The sequence below is a fragment of the Polistes fuscatus genome, unplaced genomic scaffold (assembly GCF_010416935.1).
Source record: "Polistes fuscatus isolate 324 unplaced genomic scaffold, CU_Pfus_HIC Scaffold2, whole genome shotgun sequence".
NCBI lineage: Eukaryota > Metazoa > Arthropoda > Insecta > Hymenoptera > Vespidae > Polistes > Polistes fuscatus.
This window is the reverse complement of record NW_025113096.1, coordinates 11,028,168-11,052,057: the sequence shown is the minus strand read 5'-3', so window position 1 is coordinate 11,052,057 and position 23,890 is coordinate 11,028,168. Positions and strand designations below refer to the sequence as shown.

General features: G+C 38.9%; 3 protein-coding genes across 6 annotated transcripts in view; all 3 read right to left on the bottom strand.

Moving 5' to 3' along the window:
• Nucleotides 1–405: 405 nt before the first annotated feature.
• Nucleotides 406–7,492, bottom strand: LOC122517184 (annulin). Of its 2 annotated transcripts, XM_043635606.1 has the most exons (11): nt 7,160–7,492; nt 6,782–7,017; nt 3,241–3,590; nt 3,019–3,151; nt 2,717–2,946; nt 2,264–2,577; nt 1,880–2,149; nt 1,720–1,799; nt 1,518–1,662; nt 1,136–1,442; nt 406–1,065 (listed from the first exon to the last, which is right to left on the bottom strand). In XM_043635606.1, the coding sequence occupies exons 2-11, from the start codon at nt 6,912–6,914 to the stop codon at nt 757–759; spliced, it is 2,271 nt and encodes a 756-aa protein (XP_043491541.1). In that variant the 5' UTR covers nt 6,915–7,017; nt 7,160–7,492; the 3' UTR covers nt 406–756. The 2 variants fall into 2 exon arrangements, with proteins under 2 accessions (XP_043491541.1, XP_043491540.1); XM_043635605.1 differs by lacking the exons at nt 6,782–7,017; nt 7,160–7,492 and adding an exon at nt 3,669–3,930.
• Nucleotides 7,493–7,590: 98 nt separating this feature from the next.
• LOC122517185 (mitochondrial import inner membrane translocase subunit Tim21) lies at nt 7,591–9,352 on the bottom strand. The gene is made up of 4 exons (XM_043635608.1): nt 8,809–9,352; nt 8,496–8,724; nt 8,331–8,427; nt 7,591–8,226 (listed from the first exon to the last, which is right to left on the bottom strand). Exons 1-4 carry the CDS (start codon nt 9,002–9,004, stop codon nt 8,134–8,136), a joined length of 615 nt encoding a protein of 204 aa, XP_043491543.1. The 5' UTR covers nt 9,005–9,352; the 3' UTR covers nt 7,591–8,133.
• A 3,117-nt stretch (nt 9,353–12,469) lies between these two features.
• LOC122517181 (protein outspread) overlaps nt 12,470–23,890 on the bottom strand; it is a 71,338-nt gene continuing 59,917 nt past the window's right edge. The window contains exons 4-18 of one of the 3 annotated variants that reach the window (XM_043635602.1): nt 22,522–22,710; nt 21,365–21,437; nt 20,638–21,291; nt 20,390–20,562; nt 20,177–20,317; nt 19,948–20,109; nt 19,618–19,790; nt 18,557–19,512; nt 18,316–18,472; nt 18,109–18,241; nt 15,168–17,944; nt 14,803–15,094; nt 14,141–14,546; nt 12,714–12,869; nt 12,470–12,621 (exon numbers count right to left, since the gene is read on the bottom strand). In XM_043635602.1, the coding sequence (XP_043491537.1) occupies nt 12,470–12,621; nt 12,714–12,869; nt 14,141–14,546; nt 14,803–15,094; nt 15,168–17,944; nt 18,109–18,241; nt 18,316–18,472; nt 18,557–19,512; nt 19,618–19,790; nt 19,948–20,109; nt 20,177–20,317; nt 20,390–20,562; nt 20,638–21,291; nt 21,365–21,437; nt 22,522–22,710 (6,594 nt within the window). Of the gene's footprint in view, nt 12,622–12,713; nt 14,547–14,802; nt 15,095–15,167; nt 17,945–18,108; nt 18,242–18,315; nt 18,473–18,556; nt 19,513–19,617; nt 19,791–19,947; nt 20,110–20,176; nt 20,318–20,389; nt 20,563–20,637; nt 21,292–21,364; nt 21,438–22,521; nt 22,711–23,890 lie in introns of those variants that run through there. The other 2 variants (XM_043635604.1, XM_043635603.1) reach the window with 2 other exon arrangements.

The window sequence follows — 23,890 nt, the reverse complement described above, 5'->3', positions numbered from 1 at the left end:
CGTTTCGGAAACTTCGATGTAGTGTAAATTTACATATGTCTCTACCTCTCCTATCATTCTCCAACAGTCATATTTCAACATTAATTTTCTCGGATGATGATACATCGTTTGCATCAGGATCGCTCGTACCTTTCTAATGTGCCGTCATCTTTCTTTTCTGTCCTCTTTTTTTTTCTTTTAAAAATAATTATGCTCCGTTTAAACTTCGTGATCAACAAGAAGGATACCTAATTGACGGCTATTAATTTATCCCATTCTGCTCTAAAGTCATGCATATCCTACTACTATCTTTCAAATATATTTGCTTTATTAAATTTTTTATTACCTACCGGTAGGAGATCTTCCACTGCATCCTGCGTCAAACTAAGAAGAACGATGGAAGAAAAAAGGTCATTTTCGAATAGATTTTTGTAATAAAGAACAACGAATGAGTTAAATTTTAATAACGTAGTCTCTGTGCGTTAAAGTGTAAACATTGATCAAAAATATATAAGTAATATGTTACATATATATCATATATATACATATACAATTTTTCACGTATGTATAAGGAAAAAATATAAATCTTTTATAAATATATGTATCCAAAAATATATTATCTAGCTCGCGGAAACAATAAATATCCCCTGTGTATTTTTATACTGTACATAGTGTACTCTTTTTCGTCCATTATAATAAAACTTCTGCCTTCGATGCACAGAAATTATGATTAACCTATTAATGACGTAGGAATATTTCCAAAAATTTGTAGTAGCATCAATCCTCGTTACTCGGAGGTTCTTTCTCAGGTTTCACCATAAAGTTGATGAATCCATCAACGTCCTCCAACTCCTTCGAATAGAATTTAACAGCGATCGTTGCTCTCCCTTCGTGTTTTGGCGTCATGGAGAATGCACATTCTGCATCGACATCGACTTCGACGTGTTCGGTTAATTTGATTTTTAATTGCTGATCCAAGCCGGGCCCTTCGATTAAAAATCTGCCTTTTTTCAGAGGAATAGGTAATGGATTTTTGAATTTGGCCTTTGCATCGAGTTTTTGGCCAACTACAGGCTCGCCCATTAACTAATCATTAAAAGAAAATGATTTCAAATGAAATATATTTAACAAGTAAGAAAATATATGTACGCTTTACCTCGATTTTTATGTCCGGTTTTCTCACGCGAAAATCATCCTGAGCAAAATACTCAAAGTTTGTATCTTTGACCGTAGCCAAACAGGCGATATTGAAGGCACATTGATCCAACAGTCGTGGACCATATTCTTCCCATGAAACATCCATGCGTACATCTTCGACGACCCCCGGTTTGACCAAACGTTCGATTTCCTGTTTCTTTACCGGAGTACCAACGCGACCAGTATAGAGAACCGTTTCGACCCTCAATATAACGGACACCTCGTATTGTTGATAAGGACTTCGGTTCTTGATCAAAAGAACGACGCTAAAAATGATAAAACCTTTCGATCTTAATATCAATTTTGTTAATATCTATGAATCTTTGATTCTATCTATATACCTGAATGGTTGCCCTATTATAATATCATCGCGAAGCTCAAAATTGAACATGACGTCATTAAACTCTTCGTTGAGATAGTAGCGACTAAACAGAGATTCGCTCTGACGCAACGCCTTGATCATGGCAGCCCGTTCTTCGTCTGATTCTGTAAGAACAATGACGCTTTCGAATCATTCCAGGAAACAGGTATCGTATTACTTACTTTCAGGATATTTATAAGTATTCGTAATATCTTCTCTGGCCCACCGACCAACTGCCTTCGTACTTATCAATTGACCGATTCTACACGAGCAAGAAATAAAATGAGCAAAATAAATCTATTTAGTAAATAGTACAATTGATTTTTTCAGTTAAAATCTCACCCGTAAATATCTTTTCGTATCAATTTCAAGGGCTGAGTGGGACCGTTGTATCGCCAAAATATCTTATCGGCGTTTACCTCAGCGAATAAGAAGGAATTATCGTAAGGACGTAAAACCTCGCCGTTTTTGACAGCAGCCACGGAGGCTGGACCGCAACGATAAGCGTCTTCGCTCAATTCTTGAGGAGTCGCGTCAATGGCTTGCCAACCATCGCAATCAGGCGATAAATCCAAACGCTTCATCCATACCTCGTTCCACACGTGAAAGTTCCTGTTCGAAGAAACGGCACAATTTTTAAAAGCGAATCTCTCGAGAGATTAATTGGACGGAAGGATGAAGAGGTTTAAAGGTACAGTCCGCGATAGCGTTTTATGTTCTTATTACCATATCGAATCGCTGTTAAGTTCCTCCATAATTTTGCCCTCCGCGTCGACGAAATAATCGACCGTCAAGCTACTCTGAGTATCGTGGGCGCTAGAATAATTGGTTACAACTCGGCAGGGTATACCGAGAGTACGGCAAACCGTGGCTAATACTCCGGAAAATACCCAGCACTGGCCATATTTAACAGGCTTCTTTGTCTTGTAATATTGCTGAAGGATTTTTTGCGAGCCCATCCATTTGGTCGGTGGTGTTCCACCCTCGTAATCGTCCGACCAATTACCCATCACGGCCCCGTTATCATCCGGCGAATTTACCTATAAGCAATAAGATATCATTTTTACGAGTTATCAAAATTTACGAATTCATCTTTTTTCCCCGGCTCGAGGAGTTTTGGAAAACGACAGATCTCCCCCTGCGATAGGCAACATTTGTGCCAACCATTTTTATACTCACAGCAGCGGAAAGGATACGAGATATGACGACGGGATCGTTTCGTCCGGAAGTTCGAACCTTTCCAACTTTCGTCATGAGATGCAAAGCACAATCCAATATATCCCGTTCAAATTGCGAATATTTCCATACGGTCGGTCTCAAACGGTTATAACTACCGCGCCAAATCAAACCATCGTCGGACATTACGTACTCTTGTTTTTGAGCTTCGTCCTCCATGTACACTATATCGTCTGGAAGATCGCGAACAAATAATCGAATGATCTTTTTACGAAAGAAATATCAATTTTTTCATAATGACTTACCTTCGCACCACGGATTGAAAATAATGTAAAATGGATGGTCCATCGTGTAGCTCACCGCACCTTCGGATTCTCTATTTTTAGTATCAATATCCATTTTCCATTTACCAATGATGGCGTTCGGGGAAGGTGTAATCTACGAAAATAATTTTTTATCAAGATTCGCGGCATTGCTAAAAAGCATTATTTTTCTACTTTTGTTCTTTCTTTCTTCTTTCTTTGTACCTTCAATCGTATGAAGGCCGGTTCAATCGCCTCGATGATGGCTTGCCAAGAAGCCTCGGAATACTCGCCAGAATGAAGAACGGGAATAGCAACGAGAGTACCATGTCCGTACTGAGGCTTCTCCACACCATCGACGGTAAAAATAAGGGAAATACCATCGATATTAGGATCGTAGTCCCTCGACAAGATCAAATGTAAATAAAAAGGTTGACCACGCCTAACAATGAGTCTTGCTTCGTCCCCTTTACGGTTCATCAATTCGTACCTCGAAGTTTTATGATTGTATCCATTCTCTGCTATGCAAGGATCGATTTGATGGATCGTTAAGATCGGCACGCCGTAATGTTCCCCTAAAAACAAAACATAATAACGAATATCGAATAGAAATTAGAGCATTGCGCGTATTTTGATCAATGCAACGCACTCACAATGAAATCTAAAGGGGAATGGTCGAAAGTGTCGATCATTGAATACGCGGTAACGATCGTAAAATCTGTAAAACATTCTGCGACGACTGGGAATCGGTTGGGGTGGTTGATGTCTGTTAAACATGCGCCTAACCGAATCCATGTAAAAGGATAACCGATGTAACGCACCGCTCGGTGGATCTCGTATTAAGTTAAGTTCTCCAGGAGATCCGTCGATGCACTGAAGAGTCGCGAACGCAACTGGTTCATTGCAAGTCGGAGGAGCAAGGCTAACTAGACACGTGCACGGAACACACGACCATAAATGGTCGCTTCTCTATCCTAGATCGTATCGCCCACTTTGTTCCTGCTATTAATTATCTTTTTATGCGATCTACGCGGTCTGCCGCGGATCAATACAATTTACCACCGATCTATGAAAAGTGATATCACTCTACCTGCCGTCTTTAGAGATCGCGATCAATTTCCGAGGATTCTCATTCGTTGGATGAATAGCCCCGATAAGATCGAAACGGAGTTTCGAAGGTAGGAGAGACTCGTCGAATCTCGATCTTTGATACGCCTGCTTCCTTATAGCAGGTAATTAACGAGCATGCCAGGCAAGATCGATTGCCAACAAGAGATCGTTAAATGAGTCGTCAAACGAAACTAATAAAGAGCTTCGATAATAACGTATTTTCCAGACATACCTCTACACATATCTCGCTATACCGATATATAGTAATATATTGATCTATCTACCGATCATTTTCGGAACGCGTTCAAACGAACGTTTTTATCCATATCAGAAAAGTCTGTTTCGTTCTGTAATGGTAAAGCAAATTTTTTCGCCAAATTAGTCGATTAATAGAATATCCATCTATCTTAAAGGTGCTTTTTTCTAGAATGAAACACCGTTTCGTTATCGAATCTTGATCGGGAAAGGATTAACGAGTTATGATCTGTTTCAATGGTCGATAGATACGTATCTATGAAAAGTGGATCAATGACGCATATTTTTCTGACTATAAAACGTGTCACCTCGATTACCATACTTATTAGGTAATTTATCAAAGCAATCCGGAGACACCACCCATTAATAATTTCTTAAGTGTCGTTACTTGTTTCACTTACGAAGATTATTCTATTTAATTTTGGACGGACTACAATGCTTGACTCATAGCATGGCGATGACGTACTCCACTTCCGTATATTTTTACGCAAATGTATTTATAGGTATGCTAAAGTAAACCAAGCGATGAAGATTTTTCTTCGCGGTATATCAATTTATCGGATACATCATTCCAACGAAGGCAAAGATCTAACGTGAAAAGCGAGGATGAATGAAATATGACGAAAAAACCTGTTGCGTAGTTTAACGAGAGTGTCGAATCATGAATCACTCGTGGTTGTGTTTTCTCGAGAAACCGAGTCCCCCAACCAAGCCTTTCTAAAGTGGACGATTACGATCGAATTCTCGGAGCAACGCATCTGTCAAACTCGAAATGGGATCAACGTGACGAAGCGTTTGCACAAGCGTCAATGCGCGTCGATGCGCGTCGATGTGCGTCGAGAAGGCGCCTTTAAATCATTCAAATCAGTCGTTGGCAGCCAATTTCACGACCTCTTCCCCATCGTTTCTAACTTATAGATATTTTCTATGTTTGTTTTGGAAATTGTTAAAGCTCTCCCTGTTTGACGGGACGAGCCATAACCGGCGTCGAAAAATAAACGCACTCCACGGTTATCCGTTAACGAAATTCTTTTTTTAGACAGCTTAGAAACTTTCAATTACCAACGGATAGAAATAATGAACGTGTTTGAATTCCTTTGCGAGCGTACATGTTTGTACAAATGTTAAGCTTCTTTCGCAAATCGAGTCGAATCGAATTATTCTAAATATTCTGAGTCATCGAGTACGTTATGCTAGATCTTTTTTATTGTCTTTAAAAACATCGAGAGTGCGAGTTAAAGGTCCGTGTAAAACGTCCATATCAAGGGCATCTTTCTCTTAAATGATACTACAATTTAAATAGATAGCGCTTTACTACGTTTGATGACTCAATTACAGTTCACCGAAATTAATAATTCTCTCGCGTTATTTAAATGACCGAACGTTAGGCCTACAATATAAGAGTTTCAATGTACCAGTTTGAAATTCGAGTATAAATAATATTCGTAGAAACGTGATCGATAGAGGACGCCGATCTTCGAGCACGAGCAAAGATTTAAATAATCATCATATCGGCGTGTAAGAGTGCAGTGACATCATCGACCAGAAAACTCTCACACCCGCGAAGAGTATAAACATCGTTGCTTGTTGCACTTTCGGATTATATTCCTAAAGGCGTGTAAACGCTCGAGGCGTTTTCACCTTGGCTAATTTTCGTAGAACTAACTCGAAATTTGTGGACAGATGAATGAATAGATTCAAAGACAATAGGGAAAAAACTTGTCCAAATATTATCGAACGGAAGATCCGGGACTCCTCGGAAATACTCACGTAAGTGCATATAACCATAAGGAGATAACCGTTAGCAAAACAGGCGTGTCTAAAAGTGAAATCATTTTTGCATAATTTCTAGGCTACAAAGATGACGTTCATCTTTCTATTAGTGATACCATATTAATGATGCACGCGTATGCTTTATCGCGATGAATTTATAAAAAGATGAAAAAATAAAATATATAAAAATTCAAATCGCAATTATACAGAATATTCCCGTTATCTTTTAGTTATTGATAATCCATAATTCTTTGCTCCATAACATTTGCAACGTCGACGACTATCGTTGACGAGAGAATCTTATGGAATGTGATTTCTCGATCGAGGAAAATGCAATGATTCATCATCGAAAGTGCAACGACTTTTGTTCTTGCCTTTTAGATCTTACCTCTTAATGAATAATTTAAATAATTATATAATACAATTCTCCCGAGTTTTGTTCTTTCGATTTCATCAAGAATCTTAATTATGTAAATCGTTGCGTTTAATGAAAAACATAAGAAACTGTGACAATAATCGGTTATCCATATTCGCAACGTGACGTCCTTGAAATAACTCACGATATATTCTCGTGGGAGTAAAAATTAATGAACGGTAGGAGATGTGTACGCAATAAGTGAATCTTTACCTGATTCGGAAGCATTCGGTGGACGAGGTAGGCATTCTGGTTTGGTGCATTTCGGTTTCCAAGCTGGGCCAGTTTCTTCGGGCTGAAATACGGCCTTAAATCCCGTAAAGCAGGAACAACACTTTTTCAACATTTCTTTTATCAATAGTTCACGCTAATTCGATTAATTTACCAATAGTTACTCCTCTTGTTTATCAAGATATCATCGTTTTTTTACTATTCCTCTTTGCATAATCCTATTGACAAAGATATGAAATAATACGATGTGTTATTTTTACGCATTTATGTTTATCGTATTGATTCTGGGATTGTTGGAGGAACAAATAAAGAAAAGCAGGCAGATGAAAACATTCCGGAAGAAATAATGAAGAGGCGCACCGTATAATAGGACGCTGAGTGCCACTTGCGATCTTTATCGATCACTCGATCCGATGAATTTCCTTTAGTGCGAGCCGAAGGAAAACTTGATTCTTCAATTAGACTTATCGACGATTAGTTTAGCCAAGGACGTCGACGGCTAGTTTTATTCCTTACGAACAACTGTGACGTTGTGATCCGTAATTATTAGATAAATTCTTTTTTATCGTTTTTATTTTTACTTTACTTTTTTGATATATACAAGTATGAAGAAGAAAATATAAACAATAAGAAAAACATACATTAATTGAAAATACTCAACTGAACTTTAACAATTTGTTTCGTTTCGTTTCTTTAAATCGGTAGAACAAGAAGAAGATGAGAGAAAACTGTATCCTTCGATCGCGATGTTGTTATAATTAAAATTTTGTAAAACGAATAATAAAAAATACTTTTTCCGTTGATGAAGAATTTTATTCACTTAATCGCGCATGCGTAACGAGTCGTTCTTACTTCGCCGACAGATGTACGACTGTCAGATCGAATCCACTGGTATTGGCAAAGAAGCGCGCTCAAGAACTCTCCCGCTCTCACAGACACTCTACACGTTCTTACTTTTGGGAGGTTACTGTTGTCGAGTTTGGACGCGTGCCTTTTTAATATCTTTCTTTCAATAGGGTTTCGTGTAAGAATGATGATAGAATGTTGACGTATTATTCGAATCATATCCTCCGAGTTTAGACATATTTATATAAATTTAATAATCTTTTCTCGGAAGAAACACGTATGCATACATAATTACATATTAGATCTAAAGAAATATTATGATTAATGAATTTACAATGCTTCTATATGATATATATATATATATATATTGTTTTGTCGATAAACCATATCTCTCATAGATACAATTTTTTGTTTCTAATGTAAGTTTCTCAAAACGTGTAAACAAAATAAATTAAATCGATAACTTTAATTGTCGCCACTGTTTATTCCTATTTTTCATTAGGATCTATTATAAGAACACTTCCTAGAACATCATCGACTTTCATATATATTTGTGTTAATTCGTAATTATCAGACACATTCTGAAATTTAAATTGAATTGTACAATTAATGGAATATTCACATACATAAATAGATTATTCATTTAAGCAACCAACGAAGTAATACATAAAATATAAATACTTACTTTAGCTTCCACATATACGATGCCTTTACGTCTTATTCCTTCCATATAAAATCTTAATTTTAAATATACGATGCCATCTTTTTCATAGAGCCCATGACTACAATAATTTGATAAATATATTTTGTACTTATATAAAAATATCAAAAAAGATCTACTTCGGCATACCTGAAATGATTTCTTCTTCTTCTTCCTTCGCCATAAACTTTGATAGGTTCTCCAAGAGCATCTAAAACTTTTGAATCCTTCATACAGCATTGTAAAGCTCTATTATAAATTCCATATGGACTGTTACTAGAAAACAATTCGTTTAATAAGGAATAACCGATATAGATGAAAAGGGTAAGACCAGCAGCTATAATCACTAAGTATCCAGCAGACACTGTATTCTGTTTAACTAGAATAAATGAAAAAATATAATATAACGTTATAAAGGGTTTCATCGTTAACAGATAATATGAAACTTCTTAAAATAAATTACCTACTTCCACAAAATCCGTGCTTACTTTATTTTTAGCGTCTTTATTATCGACTTTAGTTAAATCCTTCCGTGTAGAATACCAACAAGATTGTTTAACATTCAATGTCATGTTATAACAAAAATAAGGTTTACTAGATGCACTTGCTAGTGAATTTTGCCTAAATAAGATACATGCCAATCTTCTTACTGGTAACATATTTTGCCAGTGATTAATGATACTTTACAATGTAGATTTTAATCAATTTTCCAGTTAACTTTTCAAGGAATCGTTATTTTTTTTTAATAAATATTACTGACTGTTCTGAATTTGACTGAAAATACGTATAATATTACTTAGAACAAAATAAGAACACAACGGATTCTTTGCACTTGTCTATCTTAATAGGAGTCTGATCATAAATATTTTTATTTTTATAAACAAAATAATAGAAACAAATAAAAGAAATTAAACCAAATAATAGAAATTCTTAACCTCAATTCGCGTACTCCAAACACTCTCGATCGACATTACCGACCGGCCGCAAAACGAGTGTATGAATGTCGATTAAAGCGACTAATAGCGGCAGAAGTTAAAACTAAAATTTTTTTATTATATATATCAAATATATATTTTCATTTTATTATAAAATTATACCCTATATATTTTATACTGTTCTTATAAGGATTTATATATTCGGAATTATAACTGTCTTGAGTCGATTATTTTATTAATATTATTTACACTAAACTACATTATCTGCATTGCTTTGCATTATATAAATACAAATTACACTTAAAATTACACTATATACATTAATTACATTACCTGCAAATTAGAGAAACACCATTTACAGCTAACCGTCTCTGCTTAACAACTCCTAAACGTTTCTATATCTTTTATCCAGTTATTAACGTTCCCGAATCTTTCTAAGTCTAATATGCATGCGCGTCTTAATTGTAACACATAATGTATATAAATTGAATGAAATTCAAATTCAGTTCTTAGCTCTAAACAATACTTGGATTGTTACAATATTTTACAATTAATTTTTTGATGCAATATCGACTATTTGAGTTTCACCACGAGAAGATGATATATATAGAGACCCATACATTATCATTATTTTATAAATAACAATTATTAATAATTAATAGTATATGTGAATTCCAAATAATTTGTAATAAATTTTATTTCATTTAATTTAAAGGAAAATAAAAATGATTGTCAATTCCTTTCTTAAATATTTATAACCAAAAATATAAGAAGAAAATTATTCACTTGTAAAGAAGACATCATCATTCGAGCGTTCTATAATGTATTTTAAATGGCCCTATATTGTTTCCTTCTCGTTCGTAAAAGACAGAATTTTGGCCGCAAAAAGAACGAATTACAAGGGAAACATCATATCATAAGAGTAAAACATCTTAACGCTAACTAAATGCTAACCTCTTTGCACTTTCTACTATGCCATTACAAAAACTCCATTTCGGCCGACTTCGTGAAGCTAGGGAGGTAGAAGGAGACGTATGAAATCAAGAAAGTCTCCGATTAAAACAGCTGTTTTCGGCTTCTTCCGTAAATACGTAGAGTTACTTCGGATGGTTTCGTATGAGTGCCTTGTACCTCACCTTGCGATTGGCTACATGCTTCGGCCGTTTTAACATAAGACAACCCATTACTTCGACTAGTTTGGTAAGTCGATTTCTTGGATATCATGTTCGCCTATTACACGAACTCCGTTTCGGTTGACTTTGTGGAGCTACTAGTTATGAGGAGATGTATGAAAACGCGAAAGTAAGCTCCATGAAAATCTGCCTGTTCTCATTGAAATAATCACATGAAAATTGCTGAATACGCATGAAATTGTTCTATTATTAACATCCTTGCTTTATAATCACCGCGCGTTCTCTCTTCTAATATATTTATTAAGATAATAAAGATCATGACAGACCTTGTTTGTTATTTAACATATTAAAAATAATCAACGAAACGCAAGATAAAGCAAAATATACACGATAGTTGCCATATTTTATTTCAAACGTGTTATAAATTATAATGCAAATACAATATCATAATCGTAATATATTATAAATGTTAAACAATCCTGAGTAATTACATAAGAGATAATGAATTTTGTTAATATCGTTTACCGTTCTAATAGCATGCGAGTTACGCTGCAATAACGGATCGCGATGGGGTTTGTAAAGTAAAATACAATAGTAATATATATATATATATATATAGAATCGATCCATTTACAATGGAAAATGATTAATTCCAAACTATTTATATTTGATATCTTAAAAAAAAACATCATAAACTATACAGTATTAACATCAAATGAATCGCAATCTGAAAACATTTACACGATGAAAGATGCGATAATACACAATGCGACGATATAACGGCATAATTATGTGCAAAATCTGTACATAACAAGAGAAAAAACACACAAGCATAATATTTCTTTTCAATTCTAAATCAACAAAATTCCTTTCTTTTTTCTTCTTTTTTACATCATCCCTCTTTTTGCACATTAACATTTTTAATTTAGATTTATTCCGTGTCACGATCACAAAGTTCATAATACAGGCCAAATTTTAATATCAAAATAAAAAATATACAACAGAATAATAGAAATTTGAGCTTGTTCCAGCTAAAATGAACTCTCTGTTAACTCTTTTTCAACATGAGAAGTGTATGTGTGTGTGTAATAGGTACATATCTGCAAAACAGATATTTTAAAACAGATTCTATCATCATTATCTCGGACGATTAAACATCGAGATACGTATGCGTTGATATAGTAGATATATATACTATAGCAATTATCACGAAATTATTTTTCTTGTGTACATGACTCACGACCTAATGTTTCCCTATTCTTCGCTCGTTTCTTCGTTTAATTGTATATAATTATCGCACCAAGCTTTTGTAGCGCAGAAAATTTTTTTCGGCAAAAAATGATATTTTTCTTCCTTTTTTTTTTAAGAGAACGAAGAACAGCGCTTCTCAAATATTATAAAGTTGTTCGTAGCAAAGAGACTAATGGTATCTACGGAAAAACTTGTTATCAAAGTTTAAATGCATATCAAAGGACAGTCGTCGCGTTGATCTCGCGTCGATCTTGTATATGAATGTAATTAGAAAAACTTTCTGGATAAACTTTCTCAAAAACAACCCATCGTACGAATAGGCGTATAATGAACATTCCATAGTATAAGCCACCTGGAACGAAGATGGACGTAAAGAATCCACTTCCTTCGAGACGAGCCTAAAGACTCCTTTCGATTATTATTATTGAATCATGTTTACCTTATAAACATGCTCAATAGAGTGATGCGATACAAGGTAAGCACGTATTTGAGCACGACTTATTGCACATTATCAAAGTATACTAATTACGTATGCGTATCCTTGAAATAACATTTACAAGAAACGCATTTTAAATATCGAGTTTTCACGCATTTCAATTCCTGAATCTCTGCGCAATAAAAAAAAAAAAGAAAAAACGTTAAAAAAGGAAAGTATGTGCATGAGCTACCAAATGAGCACAGGAATAAAAGAACAATGAATTTTGCACGCTTTAGTAAAATCGGTTTGGATACGTAGCGTAAAAGACGATGCGACTCGTGCGTACAAATCGATGATTCGGTAATTTAAGCGAAAGATGGACAGGGCTTAAAGTTCGAAACGCTTCTTCCTCTCTGCAACCATGCCCACCGCGGGGAGTGGGGGGTGGAGCGGTTGATGATAACTCGGTAGAGGTGTAGGAGGCAAGCTACGACAATTTCTGCTCGACCACCTCAATAATGGAGACCTCCTCATCAGCTCTAAAAAAAAAAAAAGAAAACAGTCGTTATAATGCTTGTATCGAAAATTACAAATGATAGATATAGGTACGTTATTAGTTTGAATGGCAGACCTGCAACGGAGAGAGCTGGGGGTTCCGGGCTGAGGTAGGATGGGTGACGAGTGTCGGTACGGAGGGTGTATGTCTCCGATTGTTGCTGCTTTTTACTTTGTTTGTCCTCCTGTTTCCGACTGCCAGTACCGTTGATTCGCATCTCTGCTGTGCCACCTTTTATTTTAAATAATTGTCTAGATACAGTTATGCGCTAATAGGACTTTTATAGACTCACAGATATTTTACGTTATACGCAATATAGATATATACTATAGCTTATCTCGCAATAAGTGAAAATTCAGTTACTTTTGATTATACCTTTCCAAGGAATTTTAGTTATATGTTCCCTTTACTCGGATACATTATTATTCGTACCAACTTCTTTGGATTAAATATTACTCTTATTTGCATATTTTTATCCTTTCTAGAGGAAAATGCAGGAAATCGTACCTGTATTTCTACGTCAAAATACATCAGCTTTTAATTTTGCTTCAAACATCACAATTAATTGTATCCCATACACATATCCTTCTACTAAATTGCTAAGTAAGAGTTATGATTCCACGTAGAAGTGTATACATAGCATAGACATAGAGATACAACTACGATTTCTATGAAAAGTCAGTTAAGTATTATATAGTATAAAGATCAGACATCTATATAGATAGAGTAAGACACAGTCGTCTTGAACATTCGCATTGTTAATTTGCTTTCAAACACATGTTAGCAAATAAGAATATATTATAATTATCGGTTATAATTCAACTCATTATCACTTTCATGCTTTGACGTTTAACACGTATATAAATATGATTTATACCTACTAACAATAATATCAAAGGCTCGTGCAAATTTTGCGTTAGATTAATCAGATACAAACATACTCGTATGTAAGAATGAGCGCCACTTTGGTAAACACGTTCCTCCTACCATTGCACATTTTTACTTTGCACCGTTTTTTCGAAGAATAATTTTTTCTTACAAATACAAAAGTTTGTAAAAAATGATATGAATCAATTTTTCTAAACGATTTTTTGCTCCGTATTGTAAGCAATTCTCGTCGAGGGTAATTGAATTTTATTAACTAAGTGCACCAGTTAGATATCAATCGGAATAAGAATTACGTCCGATAAAATCTCGTATATCGGTTAAAAGATCTGTGTTAGAAAAGTAAAAATCGATTTAAGTTTTGCATGCTCCAAGTATCCAAGTTGAAACACGATTGTAGTTCACACAGCATAACAAACGATATACCAAAAACAAAGCAATTTAACTTTTCCTTTGAGTAAAACACGTCTGACAAATGTATATACACTTAATGCGGAATACTTAATAAGAAGAAGAGAGAAAAAAAAGCAGCACTTTTAATCCGAATACAGATGCATATCCACCACCACCACCAGAGATGCTTTTTTGATACGTTTCCATTCACCTCTCTTCTGTACCTTGATACTGATGGGGCAATCCGCTCCTTGGTCTTAAGCTGTCCCATAATGGCGATGCTATGCCATTATGTTCTTCGTTCTTTTGCGTTAAGATCGTATCTTTCCTATCGTGCGATGAAATAGCAGTACTACTCCCCGGCCTAACTAAATTATTCGAGTAAGGCAACGATATGGATTTAATTCGCTCGAGCTTGTACGAGAAGCTGGTCGGTTTATCCGCCGAAAGGGACTTTTGAAGCGTGGATAAGGAGCTTTTTGGGCGTTCGCTCGTTAATTTCTGCTCCTCGCTCGTTCCTTGCATCGATTCGTGATTATTTCTTACACGCTGCGGTGAGTACGCTGGCGAGGTGTTTAGTGACGAAGATTTCTGTGGTACACCGGTCGTTTCACGAAGGGTGTCCCCATGCTGTTAGTGAAATATCGAAAATATGCGTCAGTACGGCTAATGCGAATTCACGGTATAGCTAGAAATCGATGTTAACTTAAATGATAGACGATTTAATACGTTATCATTTATTTCTTCGACATTTCTTTGCTTTTTAACGTGTAATCGCAGCAGAGTTAATGATATTAAGATATTATAGTAGGTATGATACGTTGGTTAACCACGTCTACTTTTTCACAAATGATACCTTAGATTAGACGAGCCTAATTTTACATACTTTTATGTGCTGTGGTAGCTTGTAAAGTTCCTCCTTCGGTTCGACTGTGTCATTCTCTCCGCTTTTTAAAATCTGAATAGTATCGTTGATACCAGCGTCGCTACAATCGACCAAAAAGTGGGCCCTCAACTGCTTGTTCCTAGCATCTAGCTGCATTATGTGCTGTTGCGCTTGTGCAAGTTGCTTCGTAAGCGTACCTACTTTTTCCTCCAAAGCAGCAGACTCGACGCATTTCGATGAATATTTGGCAGACAACGAAAGAATTTCCTGCTTTATTTCTTCCATCTCTTCTCTAAGAAATAATTCAATCATTTTTATTCCTAACTTTGATATAGAATTCAATAAAAATTAATCTCCATACTTACTCGTGTTCTTTGTGCAGTTCACCGATATCTTCTCTAGCTTGCATTTGCTTAATGAATTCTTGCTTGAACTTTGCAATCTCTTTCTGCACCTCGTGTTCGTGCGCCTTTCTCATAGCATCCAAGGCAGCCAAAGTCGCTTGAGTTTCTTCCGAAAGAGCTTGCTCCTTCTCGACTCTCAAATTTTCCAATTCCTGTCGATGCTTTTCTTCCATTTCCGAAATAACACGTCTATGTGAATTTTCCATGGCTAATAATCCTTTTTCGCAAAGTGCCCTGAGATGTTTAATCTCGTCTTTGTATCTTTTCCTCGTCTCAGCATCGGTATCCAATTCTGCGCTTATGGATCTTTGATAAACGGCACGCAGTTCGTTTACGTGAGCATAATGTTCGGAATCCATAGCGTTCAATCTGTGTTCCAATTTTCTCGCCCTTTCTCGTAGATTAGCCGCTTCTTGCTCGTACTGCGTCTTAAGGGATTGTCTTTGATTATCGAGTTCACCCTTTATGTCCATTATATCCTTCTCCTGATTTCTCTTGAGCGTTTTTAGCTCTTCCTCGTGACGAGCCGTTAGCCTCTTTATGGTTTCTTGTAACTCTTCACATTGCTTGCAGGACATACGATCGACGTAATCGGCTAATCTTTTGATTTGTTCGCGTAAGTGAGAACACTTTTCGCAAACGTTTGTCCAATCTGTTAGTCCGCTACTGGAACGTTCAAACTGACAGACCATTTTGGTCGCCGATGCGCTTGCTTTTTCTTTGATTGTTTTGGCGAGTCCGCTAATGTCCTCTTCGAGATATCCTAAATGTTGTCCTATCGTTTTAAGTCGTTCCTTCGATTCTTGCCTACCAGATATTCTCTCCTCGCACTCTTCGGCAAACTGTCGATAAAGATAATTGCACTCTGCTTCGAGAACGAGATCGTTATCGAATTTACTAGATTTATCCTCGGTTAAATGGTAGAGAAGGTCTTCGTTTCGTATGAGACTAGATAGAAAACTCTGATCGCTTTGACCGTTGAAAGAGGTTGTTGACGGTTTCGTGTTCTTTTGTAGAAGAGAAATTCTGGCATCTATTAAAGCTTTATGCGCGATTACATCGGCGTAATCCGTCAAGAGTCGACGAGAATCGTACTCCGCATTGGCGAAACTTTTATTCCTTTTCATCGTTCGAAGAGAATCTTCGTAAACCTCGGATAACTCATCTACGGAAAATTGAATCTCTTGGCGTAATTTAGATCGCGTTTCGTCCGCCCAGTTTTCCAAACCGACGCATCCAGCCTCGTTAAAGTTGAGACAAGTGTCGAGGACGGACGAGATATCCTGTTCGTAGATCTGCGCGCAATGCAATATAACGCGTGACACCTCGCTTTGCACAAGCTCCTTGTTGACCGTCTCCTGTGCGAGAGCCCAAGCTTCGCGAATACGTTTGTCTTCGAGCAATTTTTTGCTCGAAAGGTTTATTTGTTTCGCGGGATGATCATCTTGATCGGACAAATTAAGCGTCTCGACCGCCAAGGCCTGGGCCAACTCTCTTAATTTGGTCTCCTTGTATCGTCCGACGATACCGTCGACTTCCTTTTGCTTTTGCAACAAGAAATTCAAGCTCTCGTTTCTAGCGTTGCAAAGTTGTAGCGATGTCTCCGTTTTAACTGGGAGAACGCCTCCTACGAGAACTAACTTATTCGCTAAGACTTTAGAAAGATACTGAATGTAATTCGTGTTTTGGTAGGTTTTGGGCTTGGTTCCATGAATCTTATGCTTTAAGCTTGAGGCAAGCTGACTAGTTTCGATTAGTTCACTGAGAACGGCGCTCTTATCTCCAAAGGTACCGCCGATTGCGCGCTTTAATCGTCCAAGTATCACGGATTCGAATGCTATCCTTTCGGCGATCAACTTGACTTTCTCCCTATCGTCCAAGCGGTCGTTCGATGCGAGCGTTTGCCGTCTCTTTGTGAGTTCGCTTAGTTTATCCTTAAGTATAGCCTCTAATCTACATACCACTATTCCTACCGATTCCCCGATTTGACCACTGACTTGGCCTTTCTTACAATCTAAGCACGAATCGAGAATATCGTTGACCTCGCGCAAGCATTTCTCGGCTTTGTCCTCCGTCTGAGTCGAGCCCAAACACTTTTCCAATCGTCGCTTCGACTTCCACACGACTCTCTCCAATTTCTTCAACCTTGAGAGAAATTCCAAAGGTAGCTCGTTACCGGCGGAAGTCGCCGCCGCACTGCCGCTCACCTCGCTGCATTCGCTCGAATCTTTTTCCGCGTCGCTGGCCATGTTTTCGGTTACGCTCGCAACTTTGGTTTCCAGTGTGCTTAATCTGATTAACACTTTCATAGGTTCCGAACTGGTCGCGCTGTCCAACGATTTTCTACGCAATCTAGCGCGATCCAAATGTTTCCCTTCCTTTTTCTTCTCCTTATCTTTCTCTTTCTTCGAAGTAGGACTCGATTCCTTTGAACTAGCAGTAGCACCGGTAGAGGAAATCGGACCACCACCACCAATGCTCTTACCACGTTCTATAGCGCATATCTTATTTTCCAAGTCCAACAGCTTATCCTCCATTTCCTGAGATATCTGGAAAGATTCTCTTCCCTTCAAGGAGAGCGATCTCCTCTTGTCCCTAGTTTCCGCTTTCGTTAATTTCTGCTTGAGCGTTCTGACTTGTTTCTCGCTGGCGGCAAGCTTGTTGGTTAAATCTTGAATACGAGCAGCCATCAATTGAACCTGTGCTTGATTCGTCTCGCTCACACCGATGGCATCCTGCTTATAAGCAAATATCCCAATTCTAATGCATTTATTTTCCGCAATTCTTTACCTGAGTATCTGAGATGGCCTTCTCGAATCGAACTCGCAGTTCGTCGTACTCTTCAACGTCTACTAGTTACGAATTATTTTATTTGAATCAAACGAGTTTACGTTAAGATCACGTTATAAGCAAATATCTCCAATTCTAATGCATCCTGCGTCGAGTGTGCTTCGCGCAATTCTTTACGCATAGCACGTATCTCCGAGATGGCCTTCTCGAATCGAACTCGCAGTTCGTCGTACTCTTCAACGATCCTACAAATAGTTACGAATTATTTTATATTCGAATCAAACGAGTTTACGAATTAAGAATCACGTATATTAGTTACCTCTCCTTGTCCAGCGTATTTAAATCCATGTCCAAATCTATATTGGTTAGATCGCTGAGAGAATCAAAGCTTCTACCGCGTTCTCGAGATCCGGAAAGACCACCTCTTTTCTCAAGTTCTCTCATTCTGTTGTATAATCGTTCATTTTCTTCGATACCTAAAATTACGAGAAGCAAGAAAATAAATGAATAAATTATATATATATATAAAAATTCTGAGAAGGAAAAGAGTGTAATTTAACCTTGAGAGAGTCTTTCGCCAAGTGCCTGCACTTCTTCCTGCAAATGTTCGACGTTTCCGTGACTCGATGACAACTCGTTCGTAAGCATCTCGCATCGTTCGCTCGTCTCTCTAAGAATAGCCTCGGTTTCCAATAATTTACATTCTAGTATCTCCTTCTCTCTCGAATAGACCTTCTTGAGTTTCTCCAAATCATCGAGATCCTTGTTCCTCTGTTGTTCCGTTCTCTGTATCGTGCCGAGTAATTCTTCCACTTGTTTTTCCCTGATTACCGCCTCTGCCATTTGCTGCCTCAATCTGGACAATTCTTTCTCGGCGTTGGCCACGTCTAGCCGCGCCGTGTTTAACTGCGACTTTAATTTCTCTATTTCGTTTTCTCGACGCTCAACGATGACTAGCAGCGCGCTCGGATGAGGCTGATTGTGATCGAGTTGATCGCGCAAGAGGGAGACTTGGTTCTCCAAGAGCTCGACGATTAAAGGACTGTCGTTCGAACCGGAAAGGCGTCTGCTGTTTTGAATATGTCCGTTGCTTTGCTCCTCGTCTTCTCCCAACTCGCAACAAGCCATCATAAGATCCTCAGATCTGACACTGTCGAGAGTACTTCGTCGCGAACTCGGTGGCGAACTACGACTCCTCTTGTAAACTCGCGATCTCGAACTCGACCTCGATCTCGCCTTGACCCTCGAAAGGGCAGTTCTCGTCAAGGGCGGCGAAGGTGGTAATTCCGACCACTCGTGATTCGTCGTGTCTGACCAGTTGGACCCTTTCAAAGGCAAAGACCAATCGCCGTTTCTAATAAGAGGAGGCGAAACCGGAATTTCCGACCAGTCACCGGATTCTCTCCGTCCACCCTCAGATGCGGTTCTGTATTCTTCGTCGGAAGAAAATAGGACCGATCGAGGCGTATTCGAAGTCGGAGGAACCACCGAATCTCTTTCACGATCGTTGATAGACCTTTCATAAAAGGAGAATCTTTGTATACTAATTGTAAGACATGTTGTTAGAGAACAACAATTGGTGGAGGAAAAAATAACAATAGACAATTATCACATCGCTTACGTTGTCGGTGATTGAGGATTAGTATCTTGTTGATTGTCCGAACATATCGGCAGCGAATCCCCATTGTTATCGGGATCGGGTAGATTAGCCGCTCTTCTGATAGCCGACATCCAGCTGGATCTAATGCCGGCTGTCACCGCGGATAGGACGGTGCTACCTCTTTCATCCCAGGCCTGTATTAGGAAGAAAATCACGAGTTATAGCGAAGAAATGTCAAACATCGTTCTTTTATACGAGCCGACGTTAAAGATCTTTACGATCTTTCTATACGAATTAAGAAAAAGTCATTCCGAAGCACCGCTCGGGTATAATTTTCCTGTTGCATCTTACCACGGTTTGAAATCCATAATTTCTTGCAACCTGCAACGGCGTAACCGCAGTAACGGTATTCAAGTCTATAACGCCATCCATGATGCCCTTGTCCTCCGCACAAGGATCTCTATAGTACATCAGGCCACAACCTCGTAAAACGAACCAATGCTTGTTCCATTCCTAACAAGAGAAATCGATCGTATACTTCCAACTAAATCATTCTTCTGAAACTTGCGCAAATATTCACCTTATTTAAACTTTGCTTCATTAGCCAACCTTTCTTAATATTCAGTACATTTTCCGCTGGTAAATCGACCCTTAATTCGGAGGTCGGTGAATACCTAATGCTCGAAATATCTAATCCACAACCGTCGGGGTCACCTCTTACCTGTGATTAGTAAAAATCTCGATAAAGTATTTCTTTTCATACTCAATTAATTACGCATCGAACAGTACTCACGAGTTTGTCTCGATGGACCGCATTAGCGGCATCTACGACGTCCCTCGTTGGCTCGGAGGTCCTAGGCTTGATCCTGCGAACTCGCGATTGAGTTAACGACGCAGCAATGTCCCGTAATTTTCCTTCGCGTTCTCTCTCGTGTTCTAAGAATATTCTTCGACATGCATCGTCGTCTATGAACGAATATCTATCGATTAATATCAAGTACACAAGATTTTCCCGATGTATAGCGAATGTTCAACACCGACCTAACTTCTCGTTGGATCCATGCTCTCCTTGTTGATGGTTCGACCTGCGTCTAGCCTTGTCTTCGGCGCACAATTTGTCTCTGGTAGGTGGAGAGGATCCACTGGCGGGTTGATCCCTGTAGGTTGTTTTACCATCGTTGGGTATCATTGGTGGTTTCTCGGTCAACGTGATACTAGAACCACTGTTGGACAAAGTGCTCGAGATCGTCGTATTCAAGGAAGAGACGACGACGGTACTCGTCGGTGTCGTTGTATAAGTCGTGCTCACGACTATACCGTTTCCGTTGATGGAAACTGACGATGCTACCGCCGCCGACGATGACGACGATGACGACGATGACGACGATGACGACGATGACGATGATGATGACGATGACGACGTCAAATAAGGGCCATTCGTACCGTTCTCCAAAGGAGTACTGCTTCGTAACGGCGAAACGTTGCTGTTATCTACGTTACCGTTGCTTAGCAGAGAATTCGTCGAGCAACTCGTCATCGTCACCACGCTGGTGGTGATCAAAGAAGGCGTCGATGAAAATACGGAAGAGCAAAGCTCCGAAGAGCCACCCGTCGTCTCCGAAATCCAAATAGCATTACTTCGAGGTTCCGATCGGCAGCTATTGAACCGGGGCCGAGGCGGATTCGGCGTGTTACCTTCAAAGGAAAAACCCATTGGAAAAAAAACATCGAGAAGATTTTAGCTTTGACGAATGACAAATCGACTCACTTCGAATGTTCGGCGTAACTTGGAGGATCGTCGTCTGGCTGCCAGGAAATGTTGCATTTCTCTTGTGTCGACCCTGAAAAATCCAATTCGAATAATCTTGCTAATAGATCCCACGCCACGATATGTGTGTTCTAGTATTTCTACGTAGGTGAGGTCTTCTCTCTCGGAGAAGAACGTAGGATAGAGAGAAAGAAATGTCCATTGTAGGCAATCGTAATAATGACAGATAAACAATAACATTGATAATGTTCCACGAAGGTGTAGCCCTCGCCGCGTGCATAATTCATAAGAACACCGACGTGTGTCCGAAGCAATAATCTCGAACGTACGTAAATGACCGAGTGTCGGTTAGAAATCTACGAGCTAGCTAGCTAGCCGAGCTCTATGTCGTGTATCAATAATCTCGAGAGACCCCGTCCAAACCAATCAAAATCACCACTAGGAGTGTCCTTCGATGCAAATCGATCTCGTCCTGAAATTTCTTCTCTCTCTCTTTTTTTTTTTCTTTCTCGCTTGCTCTTACCGATATTTTAGCGACGCGTTTGAAAAATCCCGTGCAATTTTATTGTTCCCAAGAGGAAAAGCGTGTTATTCCTGAAAGTAGCTACTTTTACGATTGCTATTATGGAGATAGCAATCTACAACGAAGGACAAGCAAAAAGAAGGCGGAAAATAAGAAATGAAAAAAATCCATGGGCTAAAGAGGGAGAAAAAAATTCACAGGAACCCTCGCATTTCCTGTACGTTCACCTCTTCCTCGCGCGGGCGCGCGTATGTGTGTATAATAACAATATATAAGTGTGTGTGTGTAGGTGGTCTCTCGGCAGGAGATATCACGTACGCATCGCCTTGGCCTCCTAACATATGCGATCGTTCGTTCGCGCGTTTCCAACGGCAGGTTCGCGATGACGAGGTGTTTCCATTTACTCGATCGATCATTCCTTGCGTAACAGAATCGATATGCGCACGGTCGTAAACCTTCCAACAATGTAACCGCCAACAGGATCCTAAACGCTTCGAAGGATATGATTGATCGATAAATGAACTACGGATGGATCGAGGAACGTACGGTGGTAAGCTCGGTGAAGGGAAGCCACGCATTTATGGTAGGTTAATCTATATTATCTTTTACAAGTAGAGAAAGATTCTCGACGTACTTTGTTTCGCGAATAGACTTGGAGAACGTCAGCCCACCATCTCGTTTCATCTCGACACGTGCCCTTAACGAAGGTGACGCCTTCGGGGGAGGTCACGGCCAGGCTGTAAGGATGCCCGGTGATATCCTCCGCAGCTGCAACCTCCAGCACTCGCGTCATGTCGATTCGCGCTTGTGGCACAGTTTCTGGCTGTAACAGAAAGACATTGCAGGATTTATTAGATTTAGCGTTTCATTCGCGATCTGTTAGCGTCTGAAAAACACAAGTGATAAGATTCCTTTGAAAAGGTAAATATGTGGAAACACAAGTTTGATCGCGCATATTCTTCTTTAGGAAGAAGAATATCTCGCTACGATTTTTCTCTCGGCTAGGAAATTCGTTGAAAAATTTGACAACAAGAGAATCGAATTTTCTTCCACGATCTATCTCAGGACTTCTCTATTCTTCCTTTTTTTTTTTTTTTAAGTCGACGCCGTTCGATGTCAAGAGGTCCTCGAAAGGTTTATCAACGATTATGCCGCCCACTTTGCGCGAAAGGACTCGCCTCTAGGATCTCAACGTAAATCTCTACTTGCTCGTCGTTAAACAGCCTTGCGTAGCCAAGAATTTCGAATAGCCTGAAAGCACATCGCCATTGCCATCGCCATTGGCCGGCCTAAGCATCGGTCGCTCGTTAATAATCCTCTAAGTGGCATTCATGGCACCTTGCACGTCCTTCGTACCTTCTCCTCCTTCCCTTTCACCCTTTCGCTCGATTTGCCTCGGCTCAACGAGCCCGTCGAGAGATTCTTACGACGCATCACGATGACTCTCCTCTCCTCTCCTCTCCCTTCCTTCCTTCCTTCCTTCTTTTTTATGGTTTATATCGTTCCGTTGATGTATCCGCTCGTGAATCACGCCAAACTTAGCTCTCGAGTGGAAACAAGAATGAAAGAGAGAGAGGGCAGGAGAAAAAGTCGTTCGCGTAAAATCGATGAGGAGAGAAGAAGGAAGAAAACTTTTCAATTACGAAACTTCTTCGAGAAATAAGTCTTTCGGAAGTTTTAACGAATAATGGGATCGATGAAAGTAAATCGAAGAGACGAGTGGTTTTCGTATTCGAAATTTTCTAAGAGAAAATAAACTGGTTGATTGCAAAGTAATGAATTACATATATATATACCACTCTTCTCTCTCTCTTTCTCTCTTCTCCGCGTTATTTCATATTATTCGCGGCGCGGCTACAGGAGAGCGAATAGAAGAGTGAGGAAAATGGGTTACGGTGGCCGCAAGATTAATGTGGCACCTGCTTGCAATTATACGCGAGCACTCACACGTGCTCGATTGCGCGCGCGGGCAGGGTGTACAACTCCCGCTCGCGCACACGTAC

Bases quoted from the DNA above. Each gene is read 5' to 3' on its own strand.
- LOC122517184 (XM_043635605.1), bottom strand. From the start codon at position 3,810: ATGGATTCGGTTAGGCGCATGTTTAACAGACATCAACCACCCCAACCG. The intron at 3,591-3,668 runs GTGAGTGCGTTG...TTTTGTTTTTAG, and splicing joins ATTCCCCTTTAGATTTCATT to GGGAACATTACGGCGTGCCG. The intron at 2,578-2,716 runs GTGAGTATAAAA...TATTGCTTATAG, and splicing joins CTCGTATCCTTTCCGCTGCT to GTAAATTCGCCGGATGATAA.
- LOC122517185 (XM_043635608.1), bottom strand. From the start codon at position 9,004: ATGTTACCAGTAAGAAGATTGGCATGTATCTTATTTAGGCAAAATTCA. The intron at 8,725-8,808 runs GTAATTTATTTT...CATTTATTCTAG, and splicing joins CACGGATTTTGTGGAAGTAG to TTAAACAGAATACAGTGTCT. The intron at 8,428-8,495 runs GTATGCCGAAGT...AAATTATTGTAG, and splicing joins AGAAGAAGAAATCATTTCAG to TCATGGGCTCTATGAAAAAG.